The following is a 19,510-nucleotide window of genomic DNA, read 5'->3' as shown; positions in this document are numbered from 1 at the left end:
TCCTCTCATTCCCGTCTTTAAACACACATTAGGGGAACAGCTGCGCATTCACCTGACCTTCATCCATCGGGTGCCTACGTGACTGATGTTGCACGTCAGCAAGTCATACAATGTTTGACTCAAGTCTGTCTTACATTTGCCCTTGAGCTGTTTGTGCCAATGTATACTGCATGTTGCACATGATTCAGTAAGCTGTCAAGTAGCTACCTCTTTTGTGCTCTCCACTTGCACACCTGAATTTGAGTTTTTATTATGCTTGTTTTGCTTCTTTTATCTATAATTCATTTTGATGCAGTAACTTATGCCCCAGTTTACCAGAACTCTTCTACTCCTTTGTTCAATTCAGTACTCAATAATATGACATAAACAACTACCTCAAAGGAAGCATCCTTTGGTACTAGTAACTTTCCTTTGGAAGTTATTGTTTTTCTTGTAATTCAGACTACTACTTGGTGTTCAAAGATTTTACTCAAGGTTTTGCTGTCATTTCAACAATCCTACATTTTGGGCTTCATGTCTTCAGAAGTCACTTCCAGAAAGCAAGTATTTCTACCCTGGATTTGAATGTTCAAGGAGTAGACTCAAATTCTGATGCAAGACCTGGTTCAGCTAAAGCATTTAATTTACTTTTGGAGAAATTACAGTAAGTTTTTTCCTGAGCATGTAAAATCAAATACTGTAGAGGACGAATGATAAGATCCTTTGGTAAAAAAAAAAAATCAGATCAGATCCTGTCATAGACAATTTATCGTACATTTCATCTGCTCAACCTAATATGTTGAAATCTGCCGAGACAAAGTTTACAAAGCCAGCAGATATTATTTGTAACAAGACTGCAAGTTGCATGTTTTTGCTTGCAGTTGGCAATGGGATAGAGTAGGGCCTGGTTTTATGTCAGATTCCCTTACAACATAGAATTTGTTACTGGATATAGCTACTAGTTTGGCAGCTTTAAAGTTTGTGAAAGGAAAGACCTCATTATCCCCAGAGATGGATTTTTTTTTCTTATATCTTATAGAAAATCATAGGTATTTTCCGTTGCAAATTCATCATAAAGGGCAATTATCACATTTATTTTCTAATTTGTGTTACATTTTGAAACCAAACAATGCAGTTTTCAAGTTAAGGCCTTCATCAGTACACTTAGAGACAAAGAAGTCAACACTTTCTAATTTGTTCATGAAGGGAAGAAAGCACTTTGGTTTTATTTTAGTATAACAAGTCTGTATAGGCTGATCTGAGATTAGATCTCTGGCTTGATTCACTTTACAGTCCATTCCTCTTGTCATTAGGCAAAACTGCAGTTGATTTTGGAGCAGGTAACGAGCATAGGTCAGATGGGCATGTTTTGCATTAGCAGTAATAGCTCCTGGGTCTTTCAGACCTGCTAAAAGTTTGACAATGACTACAAGTACCGAATAGAAACCCAAGTTCAATCTTTTTTCATTTTAAATTGCAAGAAAATTAAGGATCATTCATAGAAATCTGCAAAATCAACAAACTGTCCCAATGAAATATAAGCCATGATGCACAGTAGAAGACCATTTATCCCTGCTTTGGCAGTAGAAGGCCATTTATCCCTGCTCTGCACTACTGAGAGCATTTGCAAGCTTTACCTTGTGTTCTACAGAATTTCAAGGCAGTTATTAACTCATTTGTAGCAAAGGATCCTACTTTAGAAGTTTTCCCTGGTAGCCTTCCTGCATGTGTAAACAACCCAGACAAGTCTGACACTAGGCATTGGCTGGAGAACCTATTGGTAAAGTACACCATAAAGAAAGTAACTTCTCTCAACCGAGGATTGCAATCATCTGCTTGTAGCGCCTAAGGCGTTAAGAGGTTCGAGACCAGACTAGAATGTCTTAGTTATTCATGGAGACAAACTCCAGTATTCTTTTGGCAATTCAAAGAAACAATGGGATGTTCTTGCCTAATCTGTCAGATGTGTACTTGCATGTCCCTATCCCTTGAGATTCTTTATTTCCAAGTAAAGACTACCAATTTTTAACTGCTTCACCCTAAGCACAGCCCTGCAGGTCATCTAAAATTATGGGTCCATCTTTTAGGTATAAGAAATATGTATTTAGTTTGAAAGAGATTCCTTTGCAAACTATCAAAGGAGGGTCAAACTATCAAAGGAGAGTTGTTGACTAATTTTCATGCTTGTGAATCAGAATATTATGGTCAACAAGAGTTACTTCTAATAATCTAATACAAGTTCATCATTATTGATGGAAGCTCCTCTGTAGAAAATGAATGAAGTGATAGTAACATTTACTCCTCAAACTTGATTTGAGTACAATAAATTCCATTCATTTTTAGGTTTCTCCATCAGAGGAGAGTAGACTCTTTCCTAGATTCACTCTGGTGTTTCAAGATTCCCCAGCTACTCCCTGCCTGCAGACATAATGGCTTCTTTGGAGAAGTTCGTTCCTCCTCCTCTCCTTGGACAAAAACCTCAATTCCCCATAAATGTATCATGGGACAGATCATTGTCTCCCAGATTGACACTATAAACATTTCCCAATTTAGACCAAGTATTAGATTGATGGAATGACAGTCTAGAGAAAGAGAGAACCCAGATAAGTTGGTCAAAGGCTAAACTGTGACCTTGGTTAAATTACACTTTGTTGGACTTAGGAGCAAGGAAGACAGAGCATCATATTGCTTGCCTCATGTTCTTTGAAATCTTCAAGGCCCTGTTTCTAGCAGTAGAATGAGTGCAAGGAAAGGAAGTAGTACTCTACTGCATCACAATGTTTTTCAGATTTGGAAAGAATAGGTGCTCAGGAATAGGTGTTCTGGACACAATCTAGTTATGTTATACTGGTTCTACAGTTAGTGAAGTTTAACTTCTTCATTGATAAACTTAACAGTAAAGACAAACTCCTGCCTATGGAATGGTGCTCACTTCAAGTTTATTAGCAACTTTGGAAGCTTTGGTGTCAACACAACCTGGACATGTTTTCCACTTGCTGGTCCTGAACCTTCTGGCTTTGGCAGTGGATACCATGATTCAGGAGTGGTCAACAACCCCCTCTCATCAATCAGAATGATGATAAACAAATTTTGGATGTCATTGAATGCCAGAACAACCCTTATCTGGAAAAAGATAATCAACCCTAATCACTGCCACTGAGCAAGAGTTGCTCAGACAACATTTCTGTCTGCACATGAACTGCCTCATGTTTCAGCTGACTGCTTGAAGACGACACCATGGTCTGCTCCATTAAAGAGAGTTTTTAAGGTTATACATTGTCTTTTATGAAATGAATTTCACATGTTAGCTGTGAACGAGCATCAGTGGGCAGTTTAGTATGCTGTAATTGGTGCAAGTTTAGAAAATTTTTGTACTGTATCCTATAGTGTAGTCAGTGTTTCCAAGTATACTAAAAAGACCTCTTGTCACAAACATCAAAGGTTACAGATCAGAGTTAGCACCTAAAACATAACATACAGGTGATGGATCTATCCAGTGGTCAAGAAATCTGGTAGACTCAAATCCTTTATAATTCAGTTTTGTCTTACCTTTAGGCATATCTCTTGGAACATGAGTGTATTGCTTGAATGTTTACCTGGCTGAGCTATTGAATTGTCTAACATGACTGCTTTACTTCTAGTCAAGTGATTTTATCCATCTTACCAGACTTCTAATAAAAGATAGAAAACAAAGGATTGCCCAGACTTATCTGTTCTTGCCCCAAACTAGTTTGTGAGAGGGCCTGGAAGAGAAAACTTTTTGAGCACTGAAGTTTATTTGAATCGAGCGTTACAGTTAGGAACATTGCAAGATATATTTTTTCTTTTATTACAAATATTAAGTACCTATGGTATGATAAAGAATGCCAGGTCCTTAATAAAGAAGTTCATAACTGAAGGATACTGAATCTGGATGGAACTCATCTACCTTTGCTAAATGCTCAAGGTAAAAATACATGATTATAAGAGGAGTTTCTCTCAAAAGAAACTCTTTTGAGGAAGTTGCGAGTAGACCTCAGTGAAGGTGTAATTGTTTGCTGTCATATTTGAAAGACTTTTAACGATTTGTTCCATATTTTAGTTCCCCTAGTTGCTGCAGGAGAGACAAACTCAACTAAATGAAAACTAACCCCCTACTTTTTCTTATAATTTTCAGTGTTTATTTATTTTTTAACCTATAGGTGCACATTTTAGTGTTTAAGATATATCTTTGCATCTACTGTAGATATTTTAGTTTGTAGTTTGCCTGTCTTTTTCTTTGCATGGCAAAGCTTGGGCACAGGGTCTGTTAAGGGTCTGTTAAGGTTGCTAAGAGTTACTTATTTATTCATGCAAGAGAAATACCATGCCTGTAACCATCCTCATGCTGCAACAAGTACAAGCTGCAGAAGTTTGGATTACTCTTAACCATTTAAGAAATTCTCTATTTTTTACAGCCTACTTTTACATTCAGGATGGTTTAAATATCTGATTTATTTACTACTATCCCTTTATTCTACTCAATGTGGCAATCAGAAAATGCATATTGGGTAATGTTCAATGAAATAAAATTCAGAAAAATTTTTCTTGCCAAAAAACGGTGTCTGAAGTATGTACTCACATGGATATTGGGCATGTATTAAATATTTAATTTTATCGTAAAAATTTGCTTGCTTAAGGTTTGGAGTGGACATGTGACTTTTGATGTTGAATTTATTTTTTCTAGTTTTTTTTAATATTTGAAAACTGATGCTTGCATTTCATGTAATTTTTATGTGTAGTTTGTATATATATCTGATACTGTAGTTTTTATAGTGATAATTATGTACTGGCATATTTCTGCAACTTAGTGAACCGTAAGGTAATACTATACTTAAAGAAATTATAATTTCAGACATACTTACGAAGTTGGTGATGAGGCTTCTGAACCACTAAGTTCTATGGTTACAACTACCACTGTTGTCACAACTACAGATGAAGCTGAAGTGTGATTGGTTGTGTAATGTGAAAAAGGACACAATTTAAAAGAAATTAAATAAAAGAAAAATCATTTGCTAAATGCAGTTGCTGAGTATGACACTCACTAATTGCTGTTAAATTGCAAAGTTTCATAGATAATCAGCATGTTTGCAAAGGCTTAGCTCAGGTACAGTAGTTAATGCATTGCCTGACAATGGAAGGAAAATTGCTGCTGTTCTTTGTAAAAAAAATTGAAGCACCTCGTTAATGACAATCAATCGTTTATTCTTCTTACGTACCCTGAAACTGGGTGGCATTGAGATTCCAAGAACGTCAAATTCCAACTGTATTAACTTGGTGAAGCACCTCAGGAATTTAGCAATACTGCTGTACTTTTTCTGTTAAAGAATTTCTATTGTATGTCAATTATTGGCTAACTGCTCAGTGCTTGCCATAGGTCATTCAATTTCATAGCATATAAATTGGTTGTTTAGGGAATATGCGCTCAAATACCACATGCATGTACAGTATAATACTAACTTCCATTATTGTGATTTATTATAAATGATATTAACAGCTGTCAAAAGGAGTCTAGTGTCATAGTAAAATTTAGGGATAGGGTAACTCCATTATGTACTATGAAGTACTGTATTACATATTCAATTGCTTGGCTTGGCAGTGATGAAAAATTTACCTAATCCCTGTGATGATGGTAGAAAAACAAATTTTTTACCACTTTCATCTAGATGAAGCTTATTTCAAGCTATATAATTAAAAATAAATTGCGAAGATTGAGCAGGATGGCAATTCCCAAAGTTCCAAAGCCAAAGAACAGTCTCGATGACGGTTATGAAATGCAAACCTCTTTCTTTTTAATATGGCTAAGCTAATGTAAGTGTGCCTTGACTGTTTTGTGCTTCCAGACAAGGAATTTAATAGGAACTTTCAACAGACACTCTTAGAGTACATTTTTCTTTGAGGTCTGTAGTTACTATCAGTTTAGATTACTATTTGATTTTACTCCATGATGGGTTTTAAGAATATATTTTTATTTTCAAAGTTTATTTTTTTTAATTTTTTAATAGGTCTCATTTTTTAAACTGTAGCTAACAATGGTAAACCTTAGCTAATTTCCCAAGGAATCTGCAATCTTTTTCAGTTAGACATTAATTTTAAGATTTTGTCGGATATTTTACAGGATGTTTTCCAAGATTTTATTATACAGATTTTTATTGCATGCTGCTATTAAGCTTTCTGACAGCCAATAAAATATGATTGATGGGTCTATCAAAATAGTTAAAATTTTCTAATATGCACCGTGCTAAGCAAGATTCAAAGCGGGAGGTTTTAAAATTTTTGCTCTTGGCAATTTTCTTGACCTTTTTTTTTCTCTCCTTACAATAGCTTTGAGAAATTTTATAGAATATTCCATGTAGTTTTGAATGTGTTGAAATCCAAGACGTGTATAGTTTCAGTAAATATTTTAATTTGGGAGTTTTTATAACTACTTTATTATTTTATTAATTTAAAAAACCCTCGTTGTGGAAACCTTAGGTACATGAGCTAAGCCAATCAAATCTTTTGTAGATTGATAATTTTGGTAATTTTTGTTTACGTTGCAGGAACATTATACCACTTCACTCTCATTTTTTAAATTTTTCAGTGTATTAAATATTCAATAATATGCAGTATGGAAACCTAACAACTGCAATTCTAACATTAAAATTGATTAAAAGGATTCAATTTCATGACTTTATTTGGTGGACAACTACTACTGCCTCCCTCGACCTTTGATATACGTACCAGTCTATTACTGTATTACAACTAGGCAGAATTTATTAATCATCTCTTAAGAGTGTTCAATACTGTAATTACTATTTCCATAAATACAGGTGTATATTAACGTGAGAAAAAAAATAGTTCAATGGCTTTTGCCACAGATGAGATAGAATGCATGAATATGCTTATACATAAGTGTTCACTGCCAACAGTGATGTTCTTGATAGTTTAAAATACTGTAAGGCATCACTACCACCCAAAAATAGTTTGTTCATGAAGTATTTACTTGCAAAAAGGTATGTAAGGGACCAACATAGAGTAAGCGAAGCACTATCAAAGTGGAGAAAATTAACAGAATTGGAGATATTTTTATGGAGGAAATGTAAAAAGAATTGCCAAAGTTACCATTGTACTTATGTTTTGGTTACTGTTATATGCTGATATTGTTGCTATTCCTATGTATGATGTAGCTTAAGGGAGTTATTAATGTATCCTCATATACTTTGTTTGGGGTCCTAGGGCTTTTTATAATAGTCTGTTTACTTAAATTTTTAAAACTAAAAATAACATGACATTCTTAAGTACATGACATTTGTTGAAATTTTCTTTTAGTTTTCTTTCTAATTTCTTAATTTTTACAAAACGAGTGTGAAAAAAAAAAGAAACTTTTATCTCTTCCAGGGCATTAGAAAATTTCCTTGTGTGCCAAAGTATTTGGTAATATGGTACTGATAATGAGAATTGAAAAATAAGACTAATTATATGAATGTGATCCCATTGCTTATTTTTTCTCCAGTTTTCTGATTAAGGGCAGTACTTGGCATCGATTAAAGTTATTACAGTACAGTTTGGATATTTTGATTTTGCAAATTATTTCATATGAAATTAATTGGATATTAGTTGTAATGAGTGTTATTGGATGGTTTACCCAAAGCAGACGATACACTCAAAACATCATCCAAATTTCTTATGATTTTATAGCCCACTTGCTTTAAGCTCTTTAGAACTTTTATCCTGCCATTTGGTTGTAATTAAGTTTAATGTAACTTGTTGTGATTAGACACAAGGGGGTTTCTACATGACCTATAATTTGTAAATATTTTTTGTAAAAAGCAATTTCTTATTACTTTTAATGTATCATCATGCAATTTTGTGCAAGTTGCTGGTATTTTCTTTGTATTTTGATTTTTTCCTCTATTTGTATCAGTGCTTGTTTTAAAATATTACACACACTAATACATTCCCACACAAATTCAGGACCTTAATATTTAAAAAAATGTTTTTACCTGCCAATGTGAAGGTAACGCCATTTCAAAATTTACGAATGTTAAGAACTGGTTTTTGTTGACCTAGTCTAGTATCCAAGTATCGACATTACTGTAAAGAGGGATGATTTTATTCAGTCTGCTTCTTATTTAATCATTTTGTATCCTTCCCTTTCCATTTAATAACTTTATATAGATATTTGTTTATGACCCATTGAAACTACTGCTTACAGTAGTTGGAAAAAATTATTCAGTAGGTTATTTGAGGTCCACAAATATATTGGTGTTACATTGATAAAATTTCCTGGTTAAATTTTTATCTTGGTGTGACATCCTCATTGGGATTTCCTGTCATATATTACTATAAGTAGGAGTCTCAAGTACTTTATGATTTTATGGGGACACTGGCTGAGAGAGGCTCCATTAAGCCGATTTATCAATGTGTGATGTAACCAAACTGTGAACAGTGTCTTCATATTAGAGGGTTACTGGTAACAGCCTAGGAGTTTTGTGATAGATATTAAAATTATGTAATATGTACCTTTAAATGTCGCCACCTCTTTCAGAGCATCCTATTGGATTAAAGGACATGGTTATGACTCAAAAGTTAACCCAAAAAAGTTAACCACAGCATTCTTTGTACTGTGCAAAGTTGGTATTGCTGTAGTATCCAAATAGTTTTCCTTTCATATCACTAGTATTGCTTTATTTCAAATTTAAACTTTTGTACCATGTTTTATAGTTAGTTCAGCCAAAGGTGAATTTATAGAAATGTAGTAATCAGACATTTTGGTCAGGTTGAAGTTTACAGCCCCAATACAGTAAAACTTGGAAGATAATCTGGATGCAATAGGCACCAGTATTTAGCATTATTTAAACATGCATCTTCATGCTAAACATAACTCCAATTTGACAATTTATTGCCATCATAATTGCTATTGAAAATAGCAAGATGCATTTTTCAAACTATCAAACAAAATTAAATTATCTTTTAATCTTTCAAAGGGAATTTAACTTATATTTTCCCTTGAAATATACTGTAGTATACATACTGTAGTTAAATGTATAACAGAATGTTCTGAACATCATTTAAGTTTTAACACATTTGTTATAAAATGTGTTTTTCATCGAGGTCCTAGCTACCATCCCCTCACTACTACTACTCAAAGAAGCAGGTTCACATGTGAGGAAATTACTATTATTCATTTGAATATTACCTTCATTTCTTATGGTACTGGCATTGCTCTTTTGACATTTTTAAATGGTGGTCTTTCTCATGACTGGCAGGTAGAGCACTTATACACAACTGTAAAATACATGCAAGAAACTTTAAAAATTAAATCTCTTATTCTAAAATAAAATTATTTCGTAGTGCCTTTGCATTAACAAACTTTATTTTATTCTAGTCAGTTTTCAATTCTATTTAATGTACCAGCAAGATATTTATTGTGATTTATAGAGCAGTTGAAATTGCAAGAAATGAAAGTTTGCAGAACACTAGGGATACATTACATAGTAGTTATGCAGTTAAAAATCTATTGATTTCAATTTAAAAAGAAAAAATTAGTTTCTTCAACTTTAAAGACGTTTTATAACAACATTCCTTCAAAAACTAGCTGGCTACTGGAGATTGGGGCAGTGTCAAATAATTAAATGTAAAATATTCATATGAAGTATATACATATATATATATTTTTGTGAGAATTGTATGTATTGTACTTATAATTTATTGTCATATAATTTTCCTATTTTGTTATTGATGTTGATATTCTAGTGTGTACAGCTCTTACCAATTAATTCACTAGGATATAGTTACTTTTGTTGCTGAACTTTTTTTTTTTTTTAGGTAACATAATCCACAAATGCTGTTAATAGTGTCTGTATTCTTAAGCGAAAAGGGTACATATTTTGTCATAAAATCCAAGTGGAAAACATCTGCACAAGTTTGTGAATTAAGTTTTGTTTAAACAAGCCAAAATAAATATTTTTATTGAATATAGTGTTTTAATTTTAATTTTGGTGAATATTCTTTGATGACCATGTAATGTTTATCTTCCCTGCTCAAAATACACACAGGAAACAATTTTACTATGAAGGAAAAATCTGAATGTATAAAATTTATTAATGATGACCATCTAATATTGTAACTATCATTACCAACACTGACTATAGCTTTCCATTAACTGCACATAATCATCTAGGGTCATAAGCTATTAATGATCATCTTATGATTTTTTTTTTCTTATACATAGATTCCCTGGCTTGTTTCGCCAGATGAACTCTTCTGCAACTTTGCAGACCGTAAGTCTTGCTTAAGACCCCTGGTAATAAATAGTCTGTGCTAACTTTCATGGGGGTACAGGTTCAAGACAAATCATATATAGTATAAATTAGTTACGCCAGATGAACTCTTCTGCAACTTTGCAGACCGTAAGTCTTGCTTAAGACCCCTGGTAATAAATAGTCTGTGCTAACTTTCATGGGGTACAGGTTCAAAACAAATCCTATATAGTATAAATTAGTTATATTGACAAGGAAATTAACTCCGAGTATTATGATGATTCATGTATGGTGCCTACAATGCTGATGTGGAAAGTACTGTAAATAGAAATTATAAAACATCAGGTAAATCTGAACTTTCAATTGTTCCGTAACCGAAATATAAACCACGCTATTTACATAGGGTTTCCTTTCGGCGTAGCTGAAATGACGAGCCATTAAAGGTTTAACGAGGGTTTAACTACCCTCGCGCTAGTTAGCACGGGGGTAGGGGGAGGGGTAGCTAGCGACCCCTCCCCCACCCACACATCGGTGAGCTGCCTCACTAAACTTTTGGCTCGGACGATGTACAGTGAACCCTCGCTACTTCGCGGTTCGACAATCGCGGATTCACCACTTCGCGGGGTTTTCCCATAACCCATATATATATACATATCGCGGATTTTCCGGAAAATTCGAAAATACAGCGAAAGCTGAAGACAACCAAATACGATATTTTGTTACCTGTAATTCCATTAATACTGTAATTAGTAATATCTGCTCTTACTAATTGTTCATTGCATTACATATGATATATAATTCAGCACAGAAAGAAATAAAACACGAAAAGAGAATGTGATCATACGATAATTCAGTACGTAGTAAAATTAAATCGAACATGAAACGCAAATCAGATGCAGTCATACCATATTAGAATGGTGTGTACTGTAATGGATGTGCTTCTTTTCCATGAATCTTTTGTATGTATACGTACGTAGTACAGTACTGCATCCAATAATATTCTTTGTTGCAAAAATCACATTTCGAATACTGTAAGCGTACGAGAGAGAGAGAGAGAGAGAGAGAGAGAGAGAGAGAGAGAGAGAGAGAGAGAGAGAGAGAGAGAGAGAGAGAGAGAGAGAGAGAGAGAGAGAGAGAGAGAGAGAGGAGAGAGAGAGAGAGAGAGAGAGAGAGAGAGAGAGAGAGAGAGAGAGAGAGAGAGAGAGAGAGAGAGAGAGAGAGGGGCGTAAAATAGCGTACGTAAATTTTTATTATTATTGTTATTATTATTGTTATTGTTGTTGTTGTTAATAAAATTATTATTGTTATTATTATTATCATTATTATTATTATTATTATTACTGTACAGTATTATTATTCATTATTTATTATTATTACGGTATTGTACTTAATCTACGTACGTTCATTATGCGCGGGGCATCTTCTATGAGTAACCAACGCATCATGTACTGTAAGACGGGTTGTGATTGGTTCAAGCGCTGATAGATGACGAATCAAAACTCAAGTTTTGTTATCTAGCCTGTGATTGGTGTTTTGCCCGCATCTTCTACCCGCAGCATCAAAGTTCTCGCGGGGCTGGATCGTTCACTTTCTCTTTCCGCGTATTGCTGAGTAGACGTTCTTAAGTTTGTGAAGTTTAATCTGTGCTGTGTGCGACTGTTTTAAGTTGAACTTTTTGTTGAACTTTCTGTTAAATCCTACTGTACAATGCCTCCCAAGCGTTCTGCTTCTAGTAAGGCTGGTAGTGAGCCTAAACGCCACCGAAGGATGATGACGATAGCTGAGAAGGTTACGCTTCTCGACATGTTAAAAGATGGTAGAAGTTACGCGGCCGCCGGCCGCCATTTTAGCATCAACGAATCCACCGTTCGCTATATCAAAAAGGACGAGGCGAACATTAGAAAGACTGCTGCAATCACCTTTAGCAGATCAGCGAAGCGAGTCGTTACAACGCGTAATAAAACGATCGTACGCATGGAAGGTGCTTTAGCTGTGTGGATTGCCGACTGCCGGAAGAAGAACATAGCGTTGGATACGAACACCATCCGAACAAAGGCTTTGAGCTTGTATGAGAATTTTGCGGCAAAGGAACCTCATGACGACGATGGCGACCATGCTGAAGATGATGATGATGTAGATGAACCTCAACCAGGGACCTCCACTGATTCCCAGCGTCAGAAACAACGTTTTTCCGCCAGCAAAGGATGGTTCGCGAAGTTTCAGAAACGCTTCGCCCTGAAAAGCGTTTCCCTGCATGGGGAGTCTGCTTCCGCTGACACTGCCGCTGCTGAAACTTACGTGAACCAGACTTTCAAGAACATTATCGCTGAAGGTGGATACAAGCCGGAACAAGTGTTTAATATGGATGAAACCGGCTTGTTTTGGAAGAGAATGCCGTCGTGAACTTTCCTGTTCAAAGAGGAAGCCAAAGCCTCTGGCTTTAAGGCATTCAAGGATCGCGTTACCCTCGTGATGTGTGGCAATGCTGCTGGATTTTTGTTAAAGCCGGGGCTTATTTATAAGTCGAAAAATCCTCGCACTTTGAAAAATAAAAATAAGAATCTCCTTCCCGTGTACTGGATGCATAATCAAAAAGCATGGATTACGAAGATGCTGACCTCCAACTGGTTCCACCAGTGTTTCATCCCGCAAGTCCATGAATATCTCTTAGAGAAGGGCTTGCCATTCAAGATCCTTCTCCTTATGGATAACGCTGGTGGACACGCAACTGACCTGTCGCGTGAGGGCGTTCAGGTCGAGTTCCTGCCACCCAACACCACGTCATTAATTCAACCGATGGACCAGGGGGTTATCAGGGCGTTCAAGGCCCTCTACACGAAGAATACCTTGGCGGACCTCGTTGCGTGTGTGGATGCTGCCCAAGATGACGAGGATGAAGATTTCAACTTGAAGGCGTACTGGCGGCAGTACACCATAGCCACGTGCCTGCAGAATATTCAAAAGGCACTTCAAGAGATGAAACCTGCAACCGTGAATGCGAGCTGGAAGAAGCTGTGGCCCGATATTGTTTACGACGACAAGGGATTTACTCCGTCGGAAATCCAACACTCTGCAATACGGAAATCTGTGCAATTGGCTGCCATAATTGGAGGTGACGGGTTTGGCGACATGACGACTGAAGACGTCGACGAGTTGTTGGACTGCCATTCCCAGCCCCTAACTGACGCAGACCTCGAAGACCTGACGAAATCGGCAAGTGAGGAAGAGAGTGAGGGTACCCAGGAAGAGACCCAAGAAAATGTTGAAGAAACGGGCTTAACATTAGAACGGCTTGCCAAGTTCTGCAACCATATGAAGAAGGCGAAAGAAATGTTACAAGAGTGGGACGAGGATATGGTTCGCTCGATGCAATTCTGCAACAAGATCGATGAAGACATGACTCCCTACAAAATGCTCTTGGATCGAAAAAAGAAGCACCGGCAACAACTTCCGATCACAATGTTCTTCCAGCCTCGCAAAAAAGAGCCAGTTCCTCCTGCTAGTACGCCTTCGGAAGAAATTGAAGAAGTTGAAGAGGTGTCCCAGGAAAAGACACCTCCGTCTGAAGAGACGTAAAATACTATCATTGACTGCACAGTAGAACACATCATCAGCTTCATCATCATCATTTCTACTGTGCAGCAAATTCATCGCCATCACCATTCAAGTTTTTCTTCAACTTCTTTCGTGGTGAGTACAGTAACAATCTTTATTTTTTACTTTAACCTGTTTTATAGTTTAGTAATGTACGTACTGTATGCATTAAGTTAAAGGGAAGGTTTTAAAAGTCTACATGTTGTAACCTATCATATTTTTTTTGTTTAAAATTTACATTTACGTACGTAAAACAATCTCTCTCTCTCTCTCTCTCTCTCTCTCTCTCTCTCTCTCAAATTGTTTTCCTGCTTTGCTACGTACAAGTACAACTGTATAATTTATATTTGTAAGGTAACATATTTTGTAAATGCTTTTACTGTAAATACTGTATGTACTGTATCATTATTTATCACTATCATCATGCGCGTTAAATGCCTTGTTTGTTCTGAGCGTGGTTGTTTACTGAGCGTACACGCCGTCGTTTCAGGCGGCGTCATAAAGAAAAAGATTTCATTTGGAAGTCCTAAGAAAAATACGTAAACTAAAACATTGGTAATAAAAAAATCAACATACAGTACTGTATAATCAATATAATCGATGCAAAAACTAACCTATACATATATGTGTACACTAAATGAGTTTGTTTCTTCATTATGATCAGAGATGAACGTAAACAAAACATTGGTTGCCATTTTTTATCGTGCTTTTTAGGTGTTTAGGAAACGCATGATATAAAATAGCCTTTAATATTTGTGCCTGTTTTAGTTTAGGGTGCTGTAGTACATGCATTAAGTGTTCTGTACATTAAAGGGTGGTTTGTTAACAGTACTACGTACAAGGGAAGGTTTTAAAAGTCCGAATATACATGTTGAATAAATAGGTAAATATGCTGTCACTACTTCGCGGATTTTCACCTATCGCGCCCGCGTCTGGAACCTATCTACCGCGATAAACGAGGGTTCACTGTACAGACGTTTCTGTCCCGTCCTCACATATTGACAGCCTTAATTTGTTTGCTTTTTCTTCCAGTGTGTGTTTGTTTGAAGTTGGCCTCTACCTTTGCTTTCCACCATGCGGAAATGCCCTGGACTTCCCGATCGCCCATGTGGAACTTTCATGTCGGCGATTGAGACAGACCCTCACACCCTTTGCCCGCAGTGTCGAGGCCAACGGTGTAATAGTGATAATCTGTGTATGGAATGTCTGGAGTGGCCTGCCTCCCAGTGGGAGAGGTTTGCGCGGCGGCGTAAGAAGAGTTCTAAGAGAGACCGTTCTTCTCCCCCGCTCCAAGGACTCTTCTTCCGTTGCCCGAACCTCCTCCGAAGCTCCCACTCGTTCGGTCTCTCGTGAGAGGCCGCCGAGTGGTAGCGTAGGCCCTTCTTTTTTCCCAAACTCGGTGTGTGGGAGAGGGCGTTGCCTCCCATAGTGAGGCAGCTCCCCTTCCTCCTCCGGGGGAGGATGTTATTGATTTTGTAGATTACGACCAAACTGTCTCTAATGATGATCTTTTCCAGCTTTGGGCTTCCTTGGGGCTTAAGGGCTCGCCCTCCAAGGAAGCCCTGTTTGATCTGATCCAGTTGGGGGCAGCTGTCCAACAGTCGCCGGTAATACCAGAGGTAGATCCTTTGGCTATTGACGACGTTGTTGTGACGGAGGCGTCCGACAGGTCGGGTCAAACTCCTGCTGCTACTGTTGCTGCTGAAGGCCCAGGTTCCCCCTCCGAACATCCTTCAAGGGGGAAGCCGGGTCCAACGGTCTCTCCTGCAAGTGTTGCTCCCTCTCGGGGGAGTGCACTAACAGAGACTCCTCTTCGGAGGACCGACGATGCTGATACCCTGCCACAAGGTCGTCTTCGCCGTAAGGCTCGCCCTCCTCTTCGTCGCCGAGGCCTTCCTTCTCCTTACAAGGGAGTCAAGAGGCGCCTCCTCTTCGGGTCGTCATCCTCGTCGTCCCCTGTGAAGGATTCTTCTTGTCGGGAGCAGACCGTAGCAGTAACTCCTCTGGACCTCTCTGCTGATCGTTCGCGATCTCCTGTGCCTCCCAGATCTCCCTTGCTTACGCAAGCACCGGTCCCTTCGGGGCAGAAGGACCTCTCTTACAACGTGGGTGAGGCCCTTCCGCTCCAGGTTTCACCTGTGCGCCCTTCTGTAGCGCGCAAGCGCCACCGCTCTCCTGATCGCCAGCGCCCGCCTGCTCGTCAGCGCGCTCCTGCTCGCCAGCGCGCTCTTGCCGTAGTCTCTCCGGACTCTCCTCGCCAGCGCTCTCCTGATCGCCAGCGCTCTCCTGATCGCCAGCGCTCTCCTGATCGCCAGCGCTCTCCTGCTCGCCAGCGCTCTCCTGCTCGCCAGCGCGCTCCTGCTCGTCAGCGCCCTGCGCGCAAGCGCTCTACGGCAGATGAGTCGTCAGACTCTTCTTGCCAGCGCTCTCCTGACCGTCAGCACTCTCCTGATCGCCAGCACTCTCCTGATCGCCAGCACTCTCCTGATCGCCAGCACTCTCCTGATCGCCAATGCGCCCCTGTTCGCCAGCGCTCTCCTGCTCGTCAGTGCTCTCCTGCTCGCCAGCGTTCGCCTGCGCGCACTCGCGCTTCAGCCCCTGCTGTGCGTCCTGCGCGTCGGCAGTCTCCTGAGCGCCGTCAACCTCCAGCGCATCAGCGCACTACGGCACACCCAGTTCCTGATACGCGCCCAGCGGGCCAACGCTCGCCCGCGCGCCCACGATCTTCGGAACTGGGCGCAGGCAAGGACATTGTTCCTTTGCCTCGTCAGCGTTCCCCTACGCGTCGACCACCGCATGCGCTCCATTCTCCAGCGCGCACTAAAGTGCATACGCACCCGCGCGCCCACGAGCCAGCGCCTGAGCCCGCCCACAAGACTTCACTATCGAGACCTTCAGCCACGGCGCGCCATCCTACGCGTCAGCGATCTCCTACGCGCTAGCATTCGCCTACGCGCCCGCGCTATCCTTCGCCTGCGCGCGAACGCTCCCCAACACGCCCACGCTTATGATCGCCCCAGGGCTCCGACTCGTCCACGCGCCAACTCACCTGTACGCGGTCGGTCGTCCACGCGTTCCACGCGTCATCAATCGCCGACGCGCTGTCGCTCGCCAACACGCCGTCGTTCGCCAGCACGCCGTCACTCACCAACGCGACATCGCTCGCCAACGTGCTTGATCTCGCCTAGGCCACATCGTTCGCCTACGCGCCATCATTCTCCTGATCGCCAGCGATCACCCAGGCACTCGCGCTCACCTGTGCATTCACGCACACCCTCGCCTGCACGCCTACGTGCCAGCGCGCCCACGTGCCAGCGCGCCCACGTGCCAGCGCGCCCACGTGCCAGCGCGCCCACGTGCCAGCGCGCCCACACGCTCCCACGCGCCAACGGTCGCCAGCGCGCCCACACGCTTCCGCGCCAACGGTCGCCCGCGGCCGATCCAGCACCCGCGGCCGATCCAGCACCCGCGCGCGACCCTGCGATTGTGTTATCGCGCGAGCGCCAGCTCGACCCGGTAATCCTGCCACCGCGCGATCGCCAGCACGAACCAGCGATCCTTCCATCGCGCGAGCACCAGCGCGATTCCCGCCGGGTTTCGCAGCATGCCCAGCCTTGCGAGGCACCAGGGCCGCATCCTTCCAGATCATCCTCGCGATCGCCATCACGGAAGCGCCGAGCACGCGTCCAGGAGCAAGAAGAGTCATCAGAGAGGTCCGGACAACGTTCTTCTAGCCTTTCTTCTTTCCAGGCAGGCCCTGTAGTATCCACTCCGAAGGATCAACCGATCCCCTTCCCTCCAGCGGGGATCGCTGACACTGTGTCAGTCAGCTGCCGGCCTTGGTTCGGTTCCCTGATGAAAGCGGTGGTGCAGGCTATGAAGCCAGCCCTCGCTGATCTGGGACTGAAACCAAAGGCTCCCTCGCCCCCACTGAAGAGAAGGAGAGGAGTGGATTTCGCGGTGACTTCTCCCTGGGTTAAGCTAGCTTGCAAGAGGTCCGTCGGGAAGGCCCCTTCCCCCTCGCAGACGTTTTCTCCTTCTCCTGTGGACGAACCTTTCCCGTCCTCGGGAGAATCCAGCGAGGTGAGACACTCTCCCACAGCACCAATGGGAGGAACCCCACCTCAAGGAAGAGAAACGTTTCGCGTAGGAAGTACCTTCCAGACCACTTTGCTGGAGTCCTGTATCCCTCCCAGGAGGGAGCCCAAGGACTCCAGGACGTTACCCAAATCATCATTGAGGTTTCGTCCAGAGCCAGCCCTTCCCCGGGAGAACGTCCGCGTGTCCCCCCATGAAGAGCCAATGGGGACAGGAGACTTAGCAGCCAGTCCACAAGGAGGAGAGCAGCGAGAATTGGAGCACGCCTTCTGGCAGGTCCTTGGACTAATGAGGCAACTCAATAGTTTCAAGGATCCCGAGACCGCCCCTCGCGAAGGCAAGGATACGGTCCTGGACCAGGTTTATGGCATTCAGAAGCCCCCCAAGACCAGTGCAGCCCTGCCCTGGTCCCAAGGGGTGAAGAGCGCCAGGGACACGGTCGAGGGCCAGCTTTCCGAGCTTGCCTCCTCCTGCCGTTCTTCTGCCGGGAACAAGCTCCTCCCACCTCCTCGCGTACAGCAGAGGAGGTACTTCGAGATCATGGAGGAGCCTTGTTTAGCTCTTCCCCTCCACCACTCTGTGGAAGAGCTCACCAGGGGTCTCTCTGTAGAGAAACTCAACGCCCGGCAGGTGACAATCACAGCGTCGGAGGTCCTGAGCCAGGAGAAGGTCGCGAAGTGTGCCATGCAGGCCACTTCATGGCTGGATGTCTGGCAAGGGTCTCTAGGCATCCTATTGCGCTCTGAGGACTTGTCAAAGGAGAGCAATAGGAAGGCCCTGGAGACCTTCCTCCTCTCGGGAACGCGCTCTATCGAGTTTTTACCTCACCAGGTCACTAACCTGTGGGCTAACTCGATTCTCAAGCGCCGTGACACGGTGACCGAGAGGTTCCACCCGAAGGTCCCTGCTATGGATGTCAGCAAGCTCAGACACTCCTCCATCCTTGGAGGAAGCCTGTTCGAGCCCAAGGACGTAGAACGGACAGCTGAGAGGTGGAGGAAGACTAGTCAAGATTCGCTCCTCCAGAAGGCCCTTACATCCCGGCCCTACAAGCCTCCAGCTCCTCAACAACAACAGCAGCCTCGCAGGACACCAAAGCAGGCTCTGGCAGCTAAGACCAAGGTGTCTAAACTGCAGCCCTTTCCTGTCAAAGACAAAAAGGGCACAAAGTACTCCAGGGGAGGCAAAAACCCTAGAAGGAACGGCCGTGGCCGCAAGCGCTAGGATTGGCAATCCCCCTGCATGTCCACCTGTGGGGGGATGCCTACAAAGTTGCGTGCTCAGGTGGCAGCAACTCGGGGCCGATTCCTGGATGACCTCTGTGGTCGGACAAGGATATCGCGTTCCATTCATTTCATCTCTACCTCCCCTGACAGCGAATCCAGTGTCGTTGAGCTCCTATGCCACGGGATAGGCAAAGGGGCTAGCCCTTCGGGCAGAAGTCGAGACCTTGCTCAAGAAGGATGCTCTCCAGGAGGTCGTGGACGGCTCCCCAGGCTTCTTCAGTCGACTCTTTCTTGTAAAGAAGGCGTCTGGAGGCTGGAGACCCGTCATCGACCTCTCAGCCCTGAACAAGT

The 19,510-nt window shown here is 41.8% G+C and overlaps 1 protein-coding gene across 1 annotated transcript in view; it reads left to right on the top strand.

Annotated features, from left to right (window-relative positions):
* The window catches only part of LOC137621534 (phospholipid-transporting ATPase VD), a 209,876-nt gene extending 199,922 nt beyond the window's left edge, over positions 1 to 9,954 (top strand). The window contains 1 exon segment of the mRNA XM_068351903.1: positions 4,853 to 9,954. Within this exon segment, the coding sequence (XP_068208004.1) occupies positions 4,853 to 4,949 (97 nt within the window). The 3' untranslated portion in view covers positions 4,950 to 9,954.
* Positions 9,955 to 19,510: the final 9,556 nt, after the last annotated feature.

Source organism: Palaemon carinicauda, chromosome 28 (assembly GCF_036898095.1).
Source record: "Palaemon carinicauda isolate YSFRI2023 chromosome 28, ASM3689809v2, whole genome shotgun sequence".
Classification (NCBI taxonomy): domain Eukaryota; kingdom Metazoa; phylum Arthropoda; class Malacostraca; order Decapoda; family Palaemonidae; genus Palaemon; species Palaemon carinicauda.
Note: the sequence above shows the minus strand (reverse complement) of the source record. Positions and strands in the feature narration are given on the sequence as shown.